The sequence below is a fragment of the Tamandua tetradactyla genome, chromosome 7 (genome assembly GCF_023851605.1).
Source record: "Tamandua tetradactyla isolate mTamTet1 chromosome 7, mTamTet1.pri, whole genome shotgun sequence".
Lineage (NCBI taxonomy): Eukaryota > Metazoa > Chordata > Mammalia > Pilosa > Myrmecophagidae > Tamandua > Tamandua tetradactyla.
Genome location: NC_135333.1, coordinates 132841316 through 132864946, shown reverse-complemented (window position 1 = coordinate 132864946; position 23631 = coordinate 132841316). Strand labels below are relative to the sequence as shown.

Here is a 23631-nt window from a genome sequence, read left to right as displayed (position 1 = left end):
TGAGGCCCACAGAGATAGAGTGGCTTTTATTAGGGGTTTGCAGATACAGAGAAGGGTTGCTATACAAATTCCACATTGCTTCTCACGTTTAAGATAAAAATTAAAAATATCTCCACAATGCTAGGTTGCTAAATGTAATTTTCCAGGAAAGATGGATAAGACACGGGTTACATCAGGGCAATACTCAGTCGCTGAATGGACAAACTTAAACATAACTTCCTGTTACTGTTAGACCAGATGGTGACTTAAGACATCCCAAGAACTACCCCCCTAAAAAAAAAAAAAGCCCAGATAAGTAGAAAAGCACAACCATTCACTATGGTCAATCTATTCTCCTCTCTCCTGAACATATCATTCATTTGAAATTTCATACTTTTAAGCATGCTATTCCTGCCATTCTTATTTCAGCTTACTGCAATCTGGTTTCCATTTCCACCATTCTGTCAAAACTGCTGTCATCAAGTTAATCAGCAAATTCTATCTGGTCAAATCCTACATGTTCTTTCATCAGCTTATTCTTTTTTATATTTTTTTGTAGGCTATAGGGTGGGTCACATTTCATGGGGTCACATTATTTTTCCATGTGAGTATCCTGTTACTGCAGCACCATTGGTTGAATTGTTTATTTGTTTTCCTTGTTTGTTTGTTTTCTGGGAAGTGTATGGACTGGGAATCAAACCCGGGTCTCCTGCATGGCACACAAGAATTCAACCACTGAAATACCCTTGAACTCTTTCTCAAATTATTTTTTAATAAATGGCCTGTTTTTTGTTAATTCTGCTCCAATCTTAATGCCCTTTAAAAACAGTACAGATTAGCCGTGCATATTAGTGACCCTATTAATTCAAGCTTGTGGGGTGTAGATATTGGTTGTTTATAAATGATAATATTTTATCCTCTAATTTAGTCTCAGTGTCTTACATTAGAAACTTCCCTTTTCTTCTCCTTTGCTTCTTCCTCCCTCCTTATGTCCTTCCCTATCGTCTTCCTTTCCTTCCTCCTCCACTTGTTTATAGAGCAGAACACTTTATTAAACAAACTTCCACCATCTCTCCTATTATCTCTAACACAGCTAAGATGTAGTCATAGATGGGCAGGAACAAACGTAGCCTCTAAAGTTGGAGCAACCTCATCCTCATCCAATTTCATCTCTCTTTAGGGCAAGGTTGAAGTACAATGTGTGGCGTTATAATGAAAAAGAACATTTAAAAAAATATTTTTATTGACAAATATTTACACCATACAGTTCATACATAGTGTACAATCAATGGCTCACACCACTATCACATAGTTGTGCATGAATCACTGTGATCATTTTTTAGGATATTTGATCACTCCAGAAAAAGAAATAAAAAGAAAAAAGAAAAAGCTCATACATCCCATACCCCTTACCCCTCGCTCTCATTGACCACTCGTGTTTCCATCTACCCAATTTATCTTACCCCTTATTCCCCCATTATTTATTTATTTTATTTACTTATTTTTTTGGAAAGCACCTTGTTAGCATTTAATGACCCCCCCTCCATATGGCTTCAAGCCACCAGGACACAGGCTCCCCACACACCCTTAGTCCTCTCCTCCGCGCTTCTGCTGCAGCATTCAGTCTTCATGATCACAGGCTGCTTTGGGGGCTTTCCCTTGCTCAGAACGTTGTAGTAGCACTAGAATAACAAGGAAAAGGTTCATAACACACCACAGCAGGTACCAACTTCCTAAAGGATGCCTAACAATCAAGGATTTAGGAGCGAGGTCTGAAATGTTTCTGATCGGGGCACTAGTTGCGGGGGGGCACTGATCACCACCCCCACCACCCCCTCTCCCCCGCAACCAGCTGCCAGTGAACCAAGATCAGCAGATTCTCTTCGAGAACTCTAGCATATTTATTTACTTTTATCCATATTTTTTATTCGTTTATCCATAACCTAGGTAAAAGGAGCATCAGACACAAGGCTTTCATAGTTACACATCACATTGTAAATGTGATAGTTACACATCACATTTATTGTTATACAATCGTCTTTAAGAATCAAGGCTACTGGAATACAGTTCAACAGTTTCAGGTGCTTCCCTCCAGCCACTTCAATACACCATAAGACTTAAAAAAAGGAGATCTATTTAATGCATAAGAATAACTTCCAGAATAACTTATCGACTCTGTTTGAAATCTCTCAGCCACTGAAACTGTATTTTTTTCTCGTTTCCTCTTCCCTCTTTTGGTCAAGAAGGCTTTCTCAATCCCATGATGCCTGGTCCCAGCTCATCCCAGGAGTTCTGTCCCACATTGCCAGGGAGATTTACACTCTTGTGTAATGTTCCACGAAGGGAGGGTGGGCAGTGAGTTCACTTGCAGAATTGGCTTAGAGAGAGAGGCCACATCTGAGCAACAAAGAGGTTCTCTGGGGGTAACACTTAGGCATAATTTTAAGTAGGCTTAGCCTATCCTTTGAAGGAGTAAGTTTCATAGGGGTGAACCTTAAGACCAAGGCTTGGCTTATTGATTTTGTTGTCCCCACTGCTTGTGAGAACATGAGAAATTCTCCATATGGGGAAGTTGAGTATTTTCTCCTTTCTCCTCAGTCCCCCAAGGGCACTTTGCAAATACTTCTTTATTCACTGCCTAAATTACTGGGATATATCCAGGCATCATATTAACCAACAAAATCTCATGCCCTATTCAAGATTCCATGTACTCAGGGTGTTCAACTAAACTGATCATGCAAGTTAAATTAGGTAATGCACTACCCAAAATATATATTTTGCACCAAATAAACATCTCTCCCTTTGGTCTCACACAAAAGTTGAAGTTTTAAAATATGGGTGTTATCATTCTTTACCCAGTCTTCGGATCTACCTTAGTCCAATCCAGATCAGCTTCCTTCATATCTCTAGGTGAAGTATGATCCCTTTTTCAACTTTTAAGCAGTTCCTGAATGGGGTACTACTGACTTTCATAGTTTCAGTGCTCTAACTCTGAGTCAGGTGTCACATAAATACCCAAAGTTTCTGGGAACAACCAGGTTATATACAAACAGCTCAGTACCTTAGAATTTAGAAATAACATTTACAACTCCTGAATATATGTGACTGCTGTAAGAGCTTACAACCTAGGACTCTTTACAAGAGGCCCCAACCTGATAACTCATGTTCTCGACTTCAATTCACCAAGTTTTTATATTATAGTTAGCCCATATGAGTGAGGCATGATAATATTTTTCTTTTCATTTCTGATTTCATTCAACATACAGTCCTTAGGCTTCATTCACCTAGTTGCATACCTCACAACTTCATTCCTTCTTGAGGCTGCTCAGTAGTCCATTTTGTATATTTTCCTCCTTCTCTCCCTCAGTCATTGTACCCTTAGGCCACCTCCATCCATTATAAATTATGAACACTGCCACCATAAACACCAGTGTGCAAATGTAAAAAGAATGTTTTTAACCTGTTGTTGTTGGTCAACAATGCATATTCATACCTAGTTCACTTGGGCTAAGGCAAAACTAAGTCATGCTAAAAAACAAAAACTGTTTATATTTAGATCATAAGACAAGCAGTTAAATGCTTCATTTTTTCATTGTGGTATTATAGAAAGTGCCTTGGATTTGGAACCAATCCATCTGGTTTGAGAAATGATTCCATCCTACACTGGCTATGCAATCTTGGTCAAGTATCTTGATCTCCTTGAAACTTCAATTACTCTTCTTTAAATTGAGGCCATGTGCCTTCCTCTGGCCAGTGAAATATGAGTGGAACTAAAGCATTTAAGAGCTAGTACACAAGTCTCCATTACCCACCAAAGGAACTATTGATGCTCCAGATGGTATAATCTCCATCAGCCTGATTGACTGAGAGAGGCTGCTGCAATGGACATTAGCAAGAAATTAGTTCTTGTTATATAATGAATTTTGAATTTGGGAGGTTATTTATTCCTGCAACATAATCTAACTTATACTAACTAATATAGAAAGAAGAAGATAAATAAGGCAAAAACTGGAAGGAAATGTAAAATTTAAAGAGGATAATTTTAGGATGGAAGAAAACTAGAGAATATTTATAGGATAAAGAGAAAGAGAAAATAAAGGACAAATTATGCATATAGGAGAGAGGATGGAAGGATCAAGGTTCAGAAGCAGGATGATCTTAAACAGGAGGTAAAAGACTTCAGCTCTGAGACCAAATGAAAAAAAGTAAGGATGCATGGACAGAGATGCCTGTAGATTGTGGGTGAGATGTTGAGGGAATTTGTCCATGATCATTCAAATTACTTAAATATTAAGTAAATCTATTTTCTGAGAAGGAAGAAGGTAGGTGGTAGATAAAAAGAACTTGAGGAAGTTGGGTTGGTGAAGATTTGGAATGGTCACTAATGAAAATGAGAAAGAGAGCTGACAAAGAATAACTGACTAAGGGTGCATGAGTGGTTTCATGGTAGAATGCTCACCTTCCATGTGGGAGACCCGGGTTCGATTCCCAGACCATGCACCTAATAAATAAATAAATAAATAATAATGGACTTGTCTTTTTCTTCTACTTGGCTGTGGGTTCTTTGAGGGCAAAGGTTGTATCTTTATTTCTCTGTTTTAACAGCATCAAACATAGTGCATGACATACTAGAAGTGTTGAAAAATTGTTGCCAAACAAAATGACTGAGAGTCATAGTTACTCAACCAATGGTTTTGGCATTGAATGGCCAGGATTGTTCCCTTCCACTTAAAATACCAGCTTGCCCTAGACCTACCCTAACTTGTTCCCTATAAAAGTTGTTATGAAAAGAAGCAAAAACAAAATCTAGTTCCCACTTGGAACACTAAATTCCAGCACACTCAGAAAGCAAATACGTAGGCACACTAAGACTCTGACCACTCATGTTTCTACTGCTGTATTTCAGACTCCTTCATTTGCAGTGGCAGCTTTCCAAAAGGACACTTTTGTAACAAAAAGTTTTCATGTTCTATTCTCATTCTAAGCAGGTAGCATTGGAATGCGTTTACTGTATGCGGTATGGTTCACATTCTAAAGAGATGTGAATTTTTAAGATGCCTCATGTAGCGACAGTAGCAAGTAAGCTCTGGCGGAGTTACTATCATGGCTCCATTTTTTAAGTATGTGTGTATTTTAAACCTTTTTAAAATTACTTTGTTAAAAAGGTGAAGAGGCCGCCAACTCAATGGGAGAAAATATTTGGAAACCATATATCAGATAAAGTCTTGATAGCCTGTGTACAAAAATAAATTGTACAGCTCAACAACAAAAGAACAACCAACCCAACTTTAAAATGGGTGGAGGAAATGAATAGACACTTTTCTGAAGCGCAAATACAGATGGCTAAAAAGCACATGAAGGTGGGTGGGTGATGGTGGAGCAGTGGCAGAGTTCTCACCTGCCATGCCAGAGACCCGGGTTTGATTCCCGGTGCCTGCCCAGGTTAAAAAAAAAAGCACATGAAGGGCCACAGTGGCTCAGCAGGCAGAGTTCTCACCTGCCATACCAGAGACCCGAGTTCGATTCCTGGTGCCTGCACATGCCAAAAAAAAGCACCTGAAGAGCTGCTTAAGACTACAATGAGATACACACCTATAAGAATGGCTGCTATAAAACAAATAGGAAACCACAAATGTTGGAGAGGAGGTGTAGAAATTGGAACATTTATTCACTGTTAGTGGGAATGTATAATGGTACAGCCTCTGCAGAAATCAGTTTGGTGATTTCCTCAGAAGACTAAATACTGAGTTGCCCTATGACCCGGCAATACCAATACTCAGTAGATACCTGGAAGAGTTGAGGGCAGTGACATGAACAGACATTTGAACACCGATGTTCATAGCAACACTATTCACAATTGCCAAGAGATGTAAAGAATACAAGTAACCATAAATAGACAAGTGGATAAACAAAATGTGGTACATACATACGATGGAATGTAATGCAGCAGTAAGACGAAATGATGTCCTGAAACATATGGCAACATGGACAAACCTTGAGGATATAATGCTGAATGAAATAAGTCAGACACAAAAGGACAGATACTATATGATTTCATTATCATGACTCTGGTGAAGGTAATGTCAGGGTAGAATATGGGACACCTAGAAATACACAGAAGCTAGAGATGGAGGAAAGGCTACCCAAAGAGGTTGAATCTAAGGAAATGAATAGAAGTGATGATAACTAGCAGGTTTATAAGTAGTATTGCCATGTCGAAGTTAAATACAACCGAAAGGGGATTGTTCTAGTTTGCTAGCTGCCAAAATGCAACACACCAGAGATGGATTGGCTTTTAATAAAAGGGGATTTATTTCATTGGTTCTTCAGAGGAAAGGCAGCTAACCTTCATCTGAGGCTTTTTCTTACGTGGGAAGGCACAGGGTGATCTCTGCTGGCCTTCTCTCCAGGCCTCTGGGTTCCAACAACTTTCCCTGGAGTGATTCCTTTCTGAAACTCCAAAGACCTGGGCTGAGCTGCAAGGGTTGAGATGAGGTATGTTGAGCTGCTTTGGCTGTGCTACGTTGAGCTCTCTCATTTAAGCACCAACCAATTAAATCAAACATCATACATTGCAGTAGGTACACCTCCTAGCCAACTGCAGATGTAATCATCAGCAGATGAGGTTCACATGCCATTGGCTCATGTCCACAGCAATAGAACTAGGCACCTTCACTTAGCCAAGTTGACACCTGAATCTAACTACAACAGGGATGTATAGTGCCTTGTATTCCAATGATTAAATTTACCAATTATGTAAGTTCTCACATGAACTATCTCATTGGTTCAATAGTGAACAAGGACTCATTGGTAGAAGGATATAGGAGGAAATTAAAAATGCATGCTATGGCCAATAGTTAGCAGGCAGTTAGAGAGGGCTAATGGTCATAGTTTGCTAAACCCCAATCAACATCACTCCTATTGTCTCTTAAGAGTACCTGGGGCTTGAACTGAGACTCTATAAAGTTTTTGTGCACTAGGTTTGCCTTCCTGGAACATATAATTCCAAGTGGGTTCCTAGGTCAGATAAATCCTGAAACTTAGAGGGACCACCCAGAATTATCAATAGATTGTATCCCCCTGTCCTTCAGTGTTGATACCCCTTCTCAGCATGAAAAACTCGAAACAGGCATTCTCCAAAGATCCCTTTAGAGTGGGAGAGGGTATAAAGGAGAGGGAGGAGGTATAACAGAAAATGGGATTTAACAAATGAGTATGGCTACTGAATTACTATATTAATATTCCTTCTAGCCTCCAGTGTTTTGCAACAGTTGGAAGGAAAAATCTGAGATGATAGACTGTAGTCCATGACAAACTCTGGGAACTGTTCTGTAGCTTCTTGTTGAAGTGTGCTTTGAAAATTATTGCCTTTCTTCTTTCTTTGTTTTGCATATATGTAATATTTTACAATAAAAATGTTTTAAAAAAAACTATAGGCAGCTGCAGTAATAGTAGATAAGATAGAATCCTGAAATAAAAAATTTGAAAATGTTTGAAACATAGGTCATCACTATAGTGAAATTGATAGTTGTAATAACTTTCTCCTTGATATTTTGAAAACGTACACAGCTTTGACAGTTAATTAAATGTTATTTAAGATAGTGTTTAACATTTAGAATTCGTGAAACTCTGATATCTGTATCTGTAGATTTTTTCCTTGCATGCTTTAATTTTTTATTTTATTTTTTCTTTTTTAATTATTTTTTTGTTATGCTTTAATTTTAAATTGGTTTATGAAACATTGTACAAACAGGCTTTACAATGATTATTTAGATGTTTTATTTAAATATTCCTATGGATAAGCTAACTAAGATATCCATTTTTGGTGGTTAAGCTTTCCATATGTTAATTGTAAAAACATTTGTATCTTCATATTTTTCTGAAATCTAAAAAATGTTCATTAACACAGGTCATTACTATAGCAACATTGAAATTCGTAATTACTTTCTACTTAATATTTTTAGAACATTCACAGTTTTAATAGCTGATAAATGGTATTTAAGTTAATATAAACTCTGAGTCTGAATTTGTAGATTTTTTCTTTGTTGCCTTAATTTAAATTGGTTTATGAAACTTACTGTTCAAACAGGTTTTACAATGATTATTTGGATACCATATTTAAATATGCCTATGGATGAGCTAACTAAGATATCCATTTTTTTGGTGGTTCTAAGTGTATTGTTCATTTTCTTAAATAAAAAAATTACAATAATAATATTTTCCCATTGCAATAATGCAAAGATATAGAAATATAAGTTAAACATGTCTATTTTCTCCATGCCCCTAAGCTGAAGATAATGATAACAGCTTGGTGTGTTTTATTTGTATGCTTGTCTCCATGTGCATACAAATACATCCTAATATATGGAGCCCTATGAAGGGCTTTTTCTTACTAAACTACATGCATTACTTATATATGTAATTGTGTCATGTATCATCAATATTTCCCTCAGATTAATTACTACAGATCTAATTATATATCCCAATGTATTACACTATCACACTATTTATGAATATTCAGATTTTTTCCTGATTTTCTGCCACCAAAAAACAAGCAATAAATATTCTAGAATGTACCTTCTCACGTTTTTAAATTTCTTTCTTTTTCATATTATTCTCATAAATGCTCTACTGTGGGCTCTAATCAGAAAGTTCATTCTAGATATTAGGAAAAAAACATGTCACCAAAAGAGAATGTATGAATAGTACATCAAATGGGGTCAGAGTAAATGGAGATCTGAAGCAGAGTCTAAGTCTTGTTCTGGATTTGCTGGGTGTTGGAAAAATCTCTATGATTTGTTCTTTTCCTTGATATAGGATTATTAATGCCTTTTCTGTTATCAAAATAACCCATCATTTCTGCCACATGTCCTTTTAAGTTCATTGCATAAGAAGCTGGTTTTTAAATTATATATACATGCATTTGTATTAACTATATAATACAAAATAGCGCCACTCACGTTTCCCCACAAACAGTAGGTTTTTGGAATTCTAAAGAAATGCTTCTTAGCCGCTTATAAAAGTCATTTGGAGAAGATTTATGTTCATTCACCATGATGAGGTGGCAATATCGTTGCTAAAGTGTTGACTTCAAATGCTCTGTACTCCAGTTCTGTTAGTCCCTAAATGGTTCCAGGTTCTGCCATCTGTTACTGGAAACTTAAACAATTTGCTTTTGTACTGGGTCAAACAAGGATTTTCTTGAACTGCCCCATCACTTCTGGTCCCCTTCACTCCCTCAAATCACAGGGTTTCAAACTCAATCTATGACTCTAGATAGGTAGCAGACACTAAACATCCTTTCCATTCTTCTACTTTTTCTTTTGGAGATTCTAATATTTTGAGGTGGGGAGTGTTCTGATTGGCCCCTCCCAAACTATTCCAAGTCCAATTTGAAACAGAAGTTCACATGTATATGAAAGAAGGCAGACTGATATATTTGGTGAATACAGGTAGCCAATTCCAAATGCCCTTTTATATATGAAGTGTAGCTATGTTCAATATTCCAACACTTAATTATATATGAGGGCCTTAATAATCAAAGATACATTTTTTTAAAAAGAAAGAAATGGAACAAAAGGAAAATCATTACTTTCACCACACTTATACATGTGAAAGGGTTGTTCTCATATTTCATATGCAAACACACATATAATAAGGAAAATGATAAAATATCTGTAAAGGGGAATCTTTTAAAAAGGAAGTATCTATTAAAAGACAGAGCAGGGCTTCCTATCAACCAGGGTTCTCTTCCTCCACAGAATCTGTAAACAATCAGCAAAAACTGGCAGAACCATCTTCCTCAGATCCCTGGAAGAGAGTTAAAAGGTTGTAGTAACAGGGCAAGTGCAGAGTAAAGAAAACACACATTTAAAAAATGGTAGAGGAGAGTTTCTGGGAAGATGGCAGAATAGGATAGGCTGAGTTCACCCCTGTGCCATGGAACAACTAGAGAAGTGACAGAAAGACAACTGGGACAGCACTTCCAGGTTGCAAGTGATCAGAGAGGGTCTTCTACACTATATAGGGAGTTTCTGTATGAAAAAGCTGAGGAATTGGGATGCAGAGAACAGGGTGAGTGTGATGGTTACTGACTCCACCTAGGGCAAACAGTGGCATGCAGAAAGGATTTGGGAAGGGGGGAGATTCAGAGTGGAGCCAGTCTGAAAATTGGCTAGTGAAAGAGATTTGATGGGTCCCATTACCACTTGCCTTTCCTCCCAGAGGGCCAGAGCCCTCAGGCATGCATGGGTGGAGAGGCATGGCAGAGGAAGCAAGAGGACCTGCACTGTACTGCCAGGCTTTCCCGGGTTGGCTGTGGGCAGAGGCAGTTGAAATACTGTCCCACCATCCAAGGCCATTCCAAGCAGAAGCCTGATGACCACAAGACCCATCAGGACCACAAATGTATTCCCCACCAAGGTGCACACTACCCATCCCAGTCCAGGGTTGACAACCTTCAGAAATGCACCAAGACCAGAGGTCTTGGCTAAAATTACACTGGGTTCCCATACTGCTCAGCTGGCTGCCACAGTCAGAAAGAGGGGAGCATGAGGAGATGAGGTGGCCAAAGAATGCCATCTGCTTGAAAGATGTAGAAACTGCAGTCTGGCAAACTGCCTATCTGCTTAGCTTTCAATAGATCTTCAAGTAGAGTTGCATCTCCTGCATGAGATTCAGGCCTTGGTTTGGCAGGGAATTACTGACAAGCCAAGAGCAAAAGGTAACTTTCAACCCAAAACCCAAGCAAATACAAAATCATAGTTGAGCAAGGGAAATCAACTTTCAAAACAATCAAGATAATCAAATGACTCGAAGCCAACAGAAAATCACAAAGCACAAGAGGATGCATGTGACCCAGTCAAATGACCAAATTAAAACACTGGAGGAGACACAGAATTTAGAACAACTAATCAAAGACACACATACAAATCTCCTAAATAAATTCAATGGGTTGACTAATGACATAAGGATACCAAGACAATAAAAAGAGCATAAAGAAGAATTTGAAAGAAAAATAGCGGCTCTCCCAGAGATGAAAGATACAGTAGAACAAATTAAAAATAAATTAGAGACACACAACAGCAGATTTTAAAAGGCAGAAGAAAGAATAAGATAACCAGAGGACAGGACAACTGAATTTGAATGCACAAAAGAATAAATGGCAAAAATAGATGGAAAAATTGGAATTGGATCTCAGGAAAATGATGGCTAACAGAAAGCATGTATTATAAGAATCGTAGGAGAAGAAAAGAGTAAAGGGCTAGGAAGGTTAATTGAAGAAATAAGGGGGAGGGGAACTACCCAACCCTTATAAAAGACATAAATATGCAAATCAATAAATCCCAATGAACCCCAAATAGAATGAATCCAAACAGACCCACTCCAAGACACATACTAATCAGGCTGTTAAATGGTGAAGAGAAGCAGAAAATCCTGAAAGTGGCAAGAGAAAAGTAATTCACCACATACAAAAGAAGCCTCATAAGACTGTTTCAGTTATTCAATAAGCACCATGGTGCTAATAGGACAGTGGTATGATATATTCAAGATTCTGAAAGAGAAAGACTTCCAGCCAAGAATTCTTCATCAAGCTAAGTTGTCCTTCAAAATTAAGGGAGAGATTAAATTTTCACTGACAAACAAGTGCTGAGAGAATTTGTTAACAAGAGACCAGCCCTACAAGAAATACTAAAGGGAGTTCTGTTGGCTTGAAAAAAAAAAAAAGACAGGAGAAAAAGGTCTGAAGGAGGGTACAGAATTGAAGAGCATCAGTAAGGGTAACCTAAAGGATAAAAAGAGAGAGAGGGAAGAAAATTGTGATAGTTAACTTCTGGTGTCAACTTGGCCAAGTGATTATGCCCAATTGTTTGATCAGGCATGTATTGGCCTGACTGTTGCTGCAAGGATATTTCATCACTGGTTAATAAACCAGGAGACTGGTATATTAAATCATCCCTTAGTTGATTGCACCTGTGGCGATTACATCCATATCAACTAAGGTGTGCCTCCCACAATGAGATAATTGAATCAGCTGAAGGCTTTTAAGGGAGACTCTTTCACAGCTTCTTCAACCAATGAGCTTCTCCCATGGAGTTCATCCAGACCCTTCATCAGAGCTGCCAGCTTCACAGCCTGCCCTATGGATATTGGGCTCTCCCATTTCCACAGTTGCATGAGACAACTTTATAAATATCATATTTACAAATCTTTCCTGGTGGTTCTGTTTCTCTAAAGAACCTGACTAACACAAAGAATATAGAGATCTGACAAATAAAAACCAAAGGATAAGGTGGTAGATTCAAGAACTGCATTTACAGGAATAACTTTGAATGTTAACAGACTAAACTCACCAATTAAAAGATACATAGTGGCAGAATGGATTAAAAATATGTTCATCTATATACTGCTTAGAAGAAACTCATCTTAGAGCTAAGGATATAAATAGATTGAAACTTAAAGGATGGAAAAACAAGCTGTAACCAAAAGATGCAAAAATTCTCAACAAAATACTTGCAAATTGAATCTAATGACACATTAAAAGAATTATACACCACGACAGGTGGGGTTTGTACCAGGCATGAAAGGATTGTTCACCACGAGAAAATCAATCAATGTTATGCAACACATTTACAAATCAAAAGGGAAAAATCACATGATCATCTTTATTGATGCTGAAAAAGTTTTCAACAAAATTCAGTATCCTTTTCTGATAAAACACTTCAAAAGATAGGAATTAAAGAAAACTTCCTCAATATGAAAAAGGGCATATATGAAAATGCACAGCCAGCATCATAACTTAACAATGAGAGGCTGAAAACATTCCCACTAAGATTGGGAATGAGACAATGATGCCCACTGTCACCACTATTATTCAACATTGTGCTAGAAGTTCTATCTAGAGCAATCAGGCAAAAAAGAAAGAAAGACAGAGAGAGAGAGAGAGAGAGAAAAGGCATCCAAATCAGAAAGGAAGTAGTAAAACTCGCATTATTTGCAGATGACATACTCCTATACATGGAAAATCCTGAAAAACCTACAACAAAGCTACTCGAACTCATAAAAAAATTCAGCAAAGTAGTGGGATACAAGATTAATGTGCAAAATTTCTGTACACAAGTAATTACCTGATGAGACAATTAAGGGAAAAAATCCATTCAAAATAGCAACTAAAAGAATCAAGTATCTAAGAATAAACTTAACCAGTAATGTAAAGGATCTGCACACAGAAAACTACAAAACATTTGCTAAAAGAAATCAAAAAAGACTAAATAGGTGGAAAGATATCCTGTGCTTATGAAAAGGAAGGTTTTGTTGTTAAATGTCAGTTCTACCCAGATTCAATGCAATACCCAATCAAAATTCCAACAACCTACTGTGAAGACCTGGAAAAGCTAGCTATCAAATTTATTTAGAAGGGAAAGAGACCTCAAATAGCCAAAAATTTTCTTCAAACTGGGAGAACTAACACTTCATGATTTCAAAGCTTATTAAAAAGCCACAGTAGTCAAAGCAGCATGGTACTTGCACAAAGAAAGACATTTTGATCAATGGAATTGAATTGAGAGTGTGGAAATAGACCACGAAATTTATGATCAGTTGATCTTTGACAAGGCCCCAAATCCACTGAACTGGGACAAAATAGTCTTTTCAATAAATAAGCTGGGAGAAATGGGCATCTATAGCCAAAGGAATGAAAGATGATCCCTACCTCACACCCTATATGAAAATTAACTCAAAGTGGAACAAAGACCTAAATATAGGAGCCAATTTCATAAAACTCCTAGAAGAAAATACAGGGAAACACCTTCATACCTTGTAATAGGAGAGAGTTTCTTCATCTTTACACCCAAAGCACAAGCAATGAAAATAAAAATAGATAAATGGGGACTCCTCAAAATCAAATGCTTTTGTGCCTTAATGGACTTTGTTAAAAGCTGAGAGGCAGCTAAGCCAACGGGAGAAAATATTTGGAAATCACATATCAGATTAGGGTTTCATATCCAGTATTTATAAAGAAATCATACAGCTCAACAGCAAAACAACAAACAACATAATTATAAAATTGGCAAAACATATGAATAGGCATTTTTTCCAAAGAGCAAATATGAATAGCTAAAAAACACATGAAGAGATGTTCATCTTCATTAGCTATAAGAGAAATGCAAATCAAAACTGTAATGAGATATCTCACACTCATGAAACTACAAATGTTGGAGAGGATGTGGAGAAAGCGGAACACTATTCATTGCTTATGGGAATGTATAATGGTATGATGACTGTGGAAGACACTTTGGCAGTTCCTCAGAAAACTAAATATAAAGTTGCCCTATGACCTGGCAACACCACTACTTGGTATATACCCAGGAAAGCTTAAAACAGTGATATGAACAGACATTTACATACCAATTTTCATAGTGGCATTATTCACAATTGCCAAAAGATGAAAACAATCCAAGTACCCATCAATATAATGAGTGAATAAACAAAATGTGGTATATACATATGATGGAATAATATGCAGCAGTAAGATGAAGTGAGTTCTTGAAGCATATGACAACATGGATATAACTCGAGGACATAATGCTGAGTGAAATAAACCAGACACAAAAGGATAGATTCTATATGATTTCTCTAATATTACCCTGGTAAAGGTAAACTTGGTATCTTATAATATAGAATATAGGGGACCTAGAGATACACAAAAGCTAGAATAGTTGCATGGTTACCTAATGAGGTTGAACTTAAATGTACAAGAGTGGATAGTCACAATGGTAGTTCATTAGTGGGTTTGTAAGTAATGTTGCCATATTGAAGGTGAGTATGATTGAAAGGGGTTGTATAGTACCATGTACCTCACTAACTGACACTAAAGATATGAGTAAGCTCTTGAATGAACTACTTCAAAGGTATGAATCTTGAACAAAGAGTCAATAATATAGGGATATAGGGAGCAAACCACTGTTGCATGCTATGGTCTATATTAACAGGAAGTCATCACCAGTACCACAGCAATACTAGGGTTAAATACATGGAGGGGTGGGACAAGCATTAAGGAAGGCTTTGGATTTTCTCTTTGGTGAGGGTGCATTTATTATCTTCTCCTTGGAGCAATGAAAACTGTCTAAAATTGAGAGTAATGATGATTGAGCAACTACGTGAGGATAGTGTGAGATTTGCATTGTTTATTTTGGACATTATCCATGATGCTCAAATGGATGGAGGTGGCCTAAAGGATGGAGGTAGCTTGTCAATGACTGAGAAGCAGAAAGGTGAACTGTGCTTAATACATATCACAGAATTTTTGTGCAGCCACAATAAGGAATGAAGTCAAGAGGCATGCAATGAGGTGATAAATCTTGAGGACATTATGTTGTGAAACATAAGCCAGAAACAAAATAATAAATATTGTGTGGCCCATTTTGGAAAATATAAGAAAACTGGAGCCTAGGTTGTAAGTTCTTATAGCAGTTACATTTATTCCTGAGCTTTTAGTGTTATTTCTAGATTCTGAGATATTGTGCTATGTATGTATAACTTGTCATTTCCCTGGAACTTTGGGTACCTGTTTGACACCTAAGACTCAGAGTTGGATATCTGCAGCTCTGAAAGTCGGCATTGCTACACAGAACTATTGTTCAATAAACCCACAAAGAGACCAGTCTTCAATTACAGATAAGAACAAAGCCAATCTGGTTGGGACTGAGATAAATCAGAATGCAGGGTTAAGGATGACAGTGTCTGCATTTTAGAATGTCACCTACTCTATGAGACCAAAAGAAGAGAGATTTATTTTGTACAAAACCTAAATTTTCTGTTGCACACAAAACTATCTCAACCTGTCTGGATAGTTCATTTAAACAACCCAAATGCATGTAGCCCAGAATGGGAACAAGGGCCTATAATTCTGTATGGCTTACTACCCAGATACATCCCAGAGTATGTTAGGCAGATAATTTTTAAAATATTGGCAATGTTCCTTAATGAACAGGGGAAAAAACTATGGAATTATTAACATTTCCCACCTGGGAAACTCCAGTTACTCTTTCAAACACTGAGGACTCCCAAGTCAATAGGCCAACCCCACAATCTTGAAGCTTGCTCTCATGAGACTTATTTCTGTAATAGAAAGCAAAACCTATCTATACTTATGCCTGAGTTACTTCCAGAACTCCTCTTTTGTTTCTCAGATGTGGTCTCTCTCTCTAAGCCCAACTCTACAAGTAAACTCATTACCCTCCCCCATTACATGGGACATGACATCTGGAGTGTGATTCTCCCTGGAGACATAGAACATGATTCCCAAGGATGAGCCTGGTACTGGTACCATGGGATTGACAATGCCTTCCTGATCAAGAAGGGGCAAAGAGATATAACAAAATAAGGTATTAGTGGTTAAGAGAATTCAAAGAGAGTTGAGGGGCTATTCTGGAGGCTACTCTTAAGCAAGCTTCAGCTAGATATGGCTAATTGCCATGGGTTGCCAAAGCCCAGTCAACATCATTCCTATTAACCTTAAAGAATACTCAGGACTCTATGTGAGATCTTACAAAAGTTTCAAGCATTTAGCTTTCTTTTCATATCAAGCACTAGGCCAGGACAAGATACAGGCTCAGCAAAGACCAAGAGTACTCAACACTTCACGTTCTCCTCAGGCTGGTCTCCTTAATAGGAGGGCTAAATGCTGAAGGATAGCACCAGCCAACACAGAGCCAATTTGTAAAGACCATGAAAGATATTTTTGTCATCGCTTTGTTTGTCTTTGTTAGCCACAGGCACTTCAGGAAATCTCCATCATATCACTAGCTGGTCACAAACTTAAGGAACAGACAGCTCAGGGACTAAATCCCAGAGTTAACACATTAAAATATCAAAATGTACAATATGCAATGAAAGAGTACAAGATTAACAAATAAGCAGGAAAGGATTGCCTATCCAAAGGAACATGATAGAAATCCAGAAAATATCAATGACAGGAATGAGACTTTGGATATACTAGACAAAGACATCAAAAGCATGATCCTCAAAATGCTCTAGGAGACTAAAGAACAATACAGAGAAGGAACTAAAGAGATGGAATTTTTAACAAAGAACCAAACAACTACTGGAGTTAAAGACTACAACAACTGAAATGAAAAATTCCCTAGAATGGAGGCACAATTTTGTGAATATAATTAACCTAACTGGATCACCTATTTGAAAAAGGATCAAAAGGGAAAGTTTAGGTTGTATATGTTACAACATACACCAAAAGAAACTTCAAATGAAGAATACAAAGAGTGTTGTATAATACTGCCAACAGTGGGCGAAACTTTAAACTGTGTAACAGAGTGTTATTTAACACTGTAAACAGTGGGCTGAAGCATATTATAATATCACTTCATCAATTAATTGAACCACACTAATGCAAAGTGTTAATATTAGGGGAAACTGTCTAAGAGGAAGGTATAGGGAAACTCTTTACTTTCTCCATGATTATTCTGTAAACCTACAACTGCTCATAAAATATAAGTTAAAATGGTAAAGTAAAATTAAAAAATAAGATAAAACAAGCAAGCAATATCAGAATAGGCAAATTCACAGAGACAGAAAGCATATGAGTACTTGCCAAGGGCTGAGGGTGGGGGTGGGGGCATATGATAAAAGACTGCTAATGAGTACAGGACATTTTGAGAACGATAAAGATGTCCTAAAATTATTGTAGTGATGGTTACACAACCCTGTAAATATACTAAAAACCATTTAAATGGATGGATTGTATAGTATCAGAATGGTATCCCAATAAAACTGTTATTAAAAAAAGTTTCAGGTTGTTTGACATCACAGGATCCAGGTACTAATTGGTGAACCCCATCTTTTAGGCTCAACTGGGATTGTCTGTTAACCAAAAGTATCAATGGAAATAAATACCTGGAAAATGCAGTGAGGTTATCTCCACTTAGTCATTCTTTTCTTCTGCCTAACCTAAGCTGCTTTTCTAACCTGTGCCAGTCAGAACTCAAATAACCATTTTTACATGAACTGAGATTTGGCATGAATCTGATAAGAAGAGAGGTGCAAAATATCTTCTTGGCAGAGGAATATAAAAGTAAACAAACACTGAATCAACAAGGAATAAATTAAGCTGGATGTCACAGAGCTTTTCCCTCGCAGAATTACTAGGTTTCTTTGAATTCTCACTCAGTGCTTTTATCTATATGACAAAACAAATATACCAAGACAATTCAGTACATTACACAATGATAATCTTCTTAATCCAATTGGAAGGTAAAATTAAATTGCAATTGCCAATTCCCATACCTATTGTTGAACAATGGGAACCCATTACCAAATAGATTGAGATGAGAATGAGTGAATTTAAGAAAAATTTACAATTGTTCTCATAACCTGGCATTATAAATCAAAAAACTTTTCTGATTGGCATTATGTATCAAAAGCCTTTAAACTATTTATATATTTTTAATCAGGCAAGTTCATTCTGTAATTTTACCCCCAGGAAATAATCATGGCATGAACCAAAAAAATTTGGCTTCAAGGATGTTCACTGAAACAACTATTGATAATTGCAAACATGGGAAACAATCTTAATATCAAGCCATAGAATGCTGATTAAAGAGATTTTGATGCTATGGAATGCTACTTCCTAAATGTATTTATTTCCTGGGTTGCTTTTCTAAATATTTTTTTCTCTGCTATCATCTCTTTGTCTTTTTGTTCACTGGGGAATTTCCTCAACTGTGCCTTTTAACTGCCCTGTTAATTTTTTAATTTCTATTTTAAGATACTTTATTTCCAAAAGCATGTTCTTGTTTTCTGATTATTCCTTTGAAACAGTGTGTTTCTCTTTTTTTTCATGGGTACCATGTCTTCTCGTTTTTCTCCTTCAGGGTTCTTAAAACTTTTCTTCTGCTCTCTTCATGGTCCCCATCTTCTCTGTGTTCCTTTTTCTGTTTATTTGTTTTGGTCTCTGACTTTCACATTAAAGGCTTTGTTCACATAACTGATGACCCTTGACTGAAAGTTCCTGTTAAAAAAAACTGATCAGAAGCTCTCTGTGCGTAGCAGAGCTTGTCAACCGGTGGGCTTAATTAAAGGGTCATTTGGTGGACCTTGCCATATATATATATAGAGAGAGAGAGAGAGAAATTATTTTTCTGGATCAGGTCAGATATCCTTCCAATATCCTGATTATAGGTCTCAAGCCTGAGGGCTAATGCTCTGGTAGCCAAGCTGTGGGTGTAGAGTTTTACCTTTAAGCTTGATGACTTTCAATTGTCCCTTATTTTTAGTGTTATTCCTCACTGCCCTCTCTTTCCTCCTGCTCTCCCCACTGGGCCTCGTGTGCCCGAGCCAAAACTTCTCCAGAGAGCAAAGCTTACATCTCATGCCAAGGGGGGGGAGGAACAGTTGTTTGGATACATGGGTTTGGAAGAATAATCTATGGTTCTGAACACTCTTTTTTAAGACTTTGAACAAGACTTTTTAGCCCCATCATGTATCCCTGTTTCAGTGCAACACAATGGCTCTTATTCTACATGGGAATTCTACAGAAAGAATCAGCTTTCATTTTGTTGGCTTTCCCACCGTGGGCTTAGTTTTTAATTTTTTCTGGTTTGCTAAGTGAGCTACTGTATCAATTAGCTACTGCTATGTAACAAGCCACCCCAAAACTTAGTGGCTAAAAATAACAATCATAGGGCGGCCACAGTGGCTCAGTGGCAGTGTTCTCACCTGCCATGCCAGAGACCCGGGTTCAATTCCTGATGCCTGCCCATGAAAAAAAAGCAAATCACAATCGTATACATTTACTCATGGATCTATGGGTCAGTTGCATAGTGCCTCTGGTTTCAGCTGTGCTCCTTTAGGCATCTGAAGTCAGGAGCAAGCCTGGAAGGCAGTTTTGCCAATCATGGTGGAGTTCGCTTATCTCCTTGCAGCCTTGATTGGGACAGGGGTCATCCCTGGCCCACATAGCCTCTCTTCATGCATCAGGATTGTTCATAGTGGAGGCAGAGGTCCCTAAATTCAGAGCAGAAACATATGGGCCATCTGAATCTATGCTGGAACTGGTAAAAATTCACCTCTGTCCCTTTCAATTGGTCAAAGCAAAGGCAAGTCCAGTCCAGATTCAAGAAATCTAGAAATAGACTTTTCTTTCTGATGGAAGAAACTGGAAAGTCACAATGCAAAAGGCACAGATAAAGGGAGGAAAGGATTGTAACTACTTTTATAATCAACCTGATTTCTCAATCAGTTTTTCAGTGCCCAAGATGTTGACCTATCTTGTCAGCAGTTGTTTCCACTTTCATTTTCATTGTTAGGATTTATGCCTCTCTATTCCTTTACTCATTCATCCGTTATACAAATGTTCTAGTTTGCTAGCTGCTGGAATGCAACACACCAGAGACGGATTGGCTTTTAATAAAAGGGGATTTATTTTGTTAGTTCTTCAGAGGAAAGGCAGCTAACTTTCCACTCAGGTTCTTTCTTACGTGGGAAGGCACAGGGTGGTCTCTGCTGGCCTTCTCTCCAGGCCCCTGGGTTCCAACAACTTTCCCCGGGGTGATTCCTTTCTGCATCTCCAAAGGCCTGGGCTGAGCTGCGAGTGCTGAGATGAGGAATGTCGAGCTGCTTAGGCTGTGCTACGTTGTGCTCTCTCATTTAAGCACCAGCCAATTAAGACAAACGTGCCAACTGCAGATGTAATTAGCAACAGATGAGGTTCACATACCATTGGTTCATGTCTGCAGCCACAAAACTAGGTACGCTCACCTGGCCAAGTTGACAACTGAATATAACTACCACAACAAACAATGATTTATTGGCCAACTGTTATATGTCAGATACTTTCCTAGGTTCTGGGAATAGAGAACTGGATAAAATAGTCAAAATCTGTGCCCTTATGGGGTTTATATTCTAGTGAAGGGAGGTAGACAATAAATAAAATGCACAAGTCAATTTTGTGTATACTTTGAGATTATATATCCTAAAGGGAAATAGCCAAAAAGAGGAATAGGAAGCTTGGGCATATGCATTCTTAAATAGGTTCATAATTATCATTTTTTGAGGTTTTGAGAGGAAATATAAGTAAATATATGCATTCAATCTGCAAAGTTTAATTTGCAATCATCCCAGGGAAATATCACAACCATTAAATTTGTGCTATCAGAGAATATTGAACTTCCATCCAAGCTTATTGGAAATCTACATTTAAGGCACCCTCTTCTATTAAATCACAGCAATAATAAATAAAATATTAGAAAGAGAAAACCTAGCCACCTTCAAACTGAAGATTTTGTGGATAGACAGAACTGAACACAAACCAGGAAGTAGCATGAAACTGTAGATCTTCTGGAGCCTGAGCCAAGCTTTCTGCTTGAATTCTACCCTTATAATGGATAAAAATGCTATTTAACCACTTCCGAGGTTCTGCCTTACTTAAGACAATTATCTGTGATGTGGGAATATACAGAAACAGTCCCCAAACCAGGACCAGTCTCCCACATGCTTGGTGATAGGATCTATTCTGTCTTCAATATTAACCACAGGAATGGAGCATAAGCCCCCCAACATAAGAAATAGTTCTGTATTAGGGACCCTCAAAATGCTACTCATGATGGGGTGAGAGAAAGCAAGGGCAAGAAATAAAGCAAAAAAAGGGAAAAAATAACCCTCCAATACCAAATGAGCCTACACATAAAAAATAACAAGAATAAAAGGGGGAAAAAAATAAGCCATACAAAAAATAATAAATGAGAAGATAAAAAAAAAAAACTAAAACTAAATGAACCTGCATACCAAATCCTAAAACACATGAGGAAAACAAAAAAAATCACCAACAAAAAAATCTACAATCAGGTGATAAATTCAAACCAGGCAAAATTAAATTGAGCTATACAGAAATGATTTTAACCTAAGTATTTTTGTGGTGCTTAAAGAGATCAAGAAAGTCATAGTAGCTATAAATGAACAAATAATTATGAAGCAAAGAGTCAGAAATGAAATAAGACCATATGGATAAAAAAAGAACAATTAGAAATAAAATAAAATACAGAAATGAGAAGGTAGAGTTAAACAGAGAAGATAGGATTTAACAAATGAGTATGATTGCTGAATCATTATATTGATATTTCTTTTAATCTCCAGTGTCTTGGAGCAGCTAGAAGTAAAAACCTAAAATTGTGGAACTGAAATATGTTCTATAACTAATTATTGTTGTGTGCTTTGAGAGTTATTCCTTTATATATATATATATATATATGCTATTTTTTACAATAAAAAATACATGAGATATGTTTAGTGAAGTAAGCTGGACTCAAAAAGACAAATATTGTATTATCTCAGTTATATAAAATACCTAGCATAAGCAAATTCATTGAGATAGAAAGTAGTTATAGATTACCAGGGGTCAATGGGAAGCTGTTACTTAGGTGGGTACAGAGTTTCTGTTTGGGGTGATGGAATAGCTTAGATAATGAATGTTGGTGATGGTAACCAGCATTGTGGATGCAATTAATACTACTAAATTGTACACTTGAAATGGTTAAAACAGGAAATTTTGACATGTAAATATGTTACTACAGGGGTACAAGGGTAGTTCAGTGCTAGAATTCTCGCCCGCAATGTGAGAGACCCAGGTTCGATTCCTAGTCCATGCACTCCCCAAACAAATGAAAAAAAACTAAAACAAAAATTCAATGAATGGTGCTGCAATAAGGGGATACTCAATGGAAACAGAATGAATGTGACCCCCACCATACAGCGTACAAAAAAAATGTTACTGCAATAAATTTTAAATAAAGATAAAAATGAAATATAGAATCATTGAAATAAGATATTTAATAGATGGTATAAATCCTGGGCTGGACAAAGTTGAAGAGAGAAATATAAATTGGGAGATAGTGCTAAGAAATTTATACAGAGACCAGGATATAGAGAATGAATTAATAGGTAGCAATTTATATCTGATAAGAATTCCAGAATCAAACCATCAACCAAGCAACAAATACTTATTAGCCACCTATAATATGCCAGACACCATTCTAGGCACCTGGATACATTAATGAAAAAAACAGAGGGAAATAAGCTTACATTTGGCAGAGGGAGAAATAAAAGCAGTATATTAGGAGGCCTTCAGGAAATATAGGGCATACTCAAAAGAGGTGTATACACATAGATCAATGAAGGGACCCTTTTTCAGATATGATGATGCACACTCAGGTTAGCAGTAGGGAGAAGCTTAAAAGACCAAACCACAGCATGGCAGAGAGATGAGATTTTTTAAGTTTCCACAAACTTAGAAAAAGGTGTATTGCTCTAAAGCCATGGTAGGAAATAGCCATAAAAAAAAAAAACAGTTTTAAACTTGTTGATATGAACAACAAAACTCACTTCATTGAATGAGCTTTTGCAAGCCAACCACTCTCAGGCACTCATTCTGAAAGTCAGCCAAACGGGGAGAGACTCAATCTGGTAAATACACCTATGAGTGTCAACCTACCAACAACAGCCTTGCTAAGTAACTGCATTTCTACAGATGATGCCAACCCACTTGTGCCTCTGAAAGTCCACCAGACCCTGAATTCCTTCATTCCCCAAAATTCTATATAAGATCATTGGTTTGGGGACAATGTCCTGACCAGTCTCCTTTGA

At 37.3% G+C, this 23631-nt stretch overlaps 1 protein-coding gene across 1 annotated transcript in view; it reads right to left on the bottom strand.

Moving 5' to 3' along the window:
• Window positions 1–1308: 1308 nt before the first annotated feature.
• The window catches only part of TBC1D30 (TBC1 domain family member 30), a 249775-nt gene continuing 227452 nt past the window's right edge, over window positions 1309–23631 (bottom strand). The window contains exon 13 of the mRNA XM_077111315.1: window positions 1309–1661. Within this exon, the coding sequence (XP_076967430.1) occupies window positions 1600–1661 (62 nt within the window). The 3' untranslated portion in view covers window positions 1309–1599. The remainder of the gene's footprint in view (window positions 1662–23631) is intronic.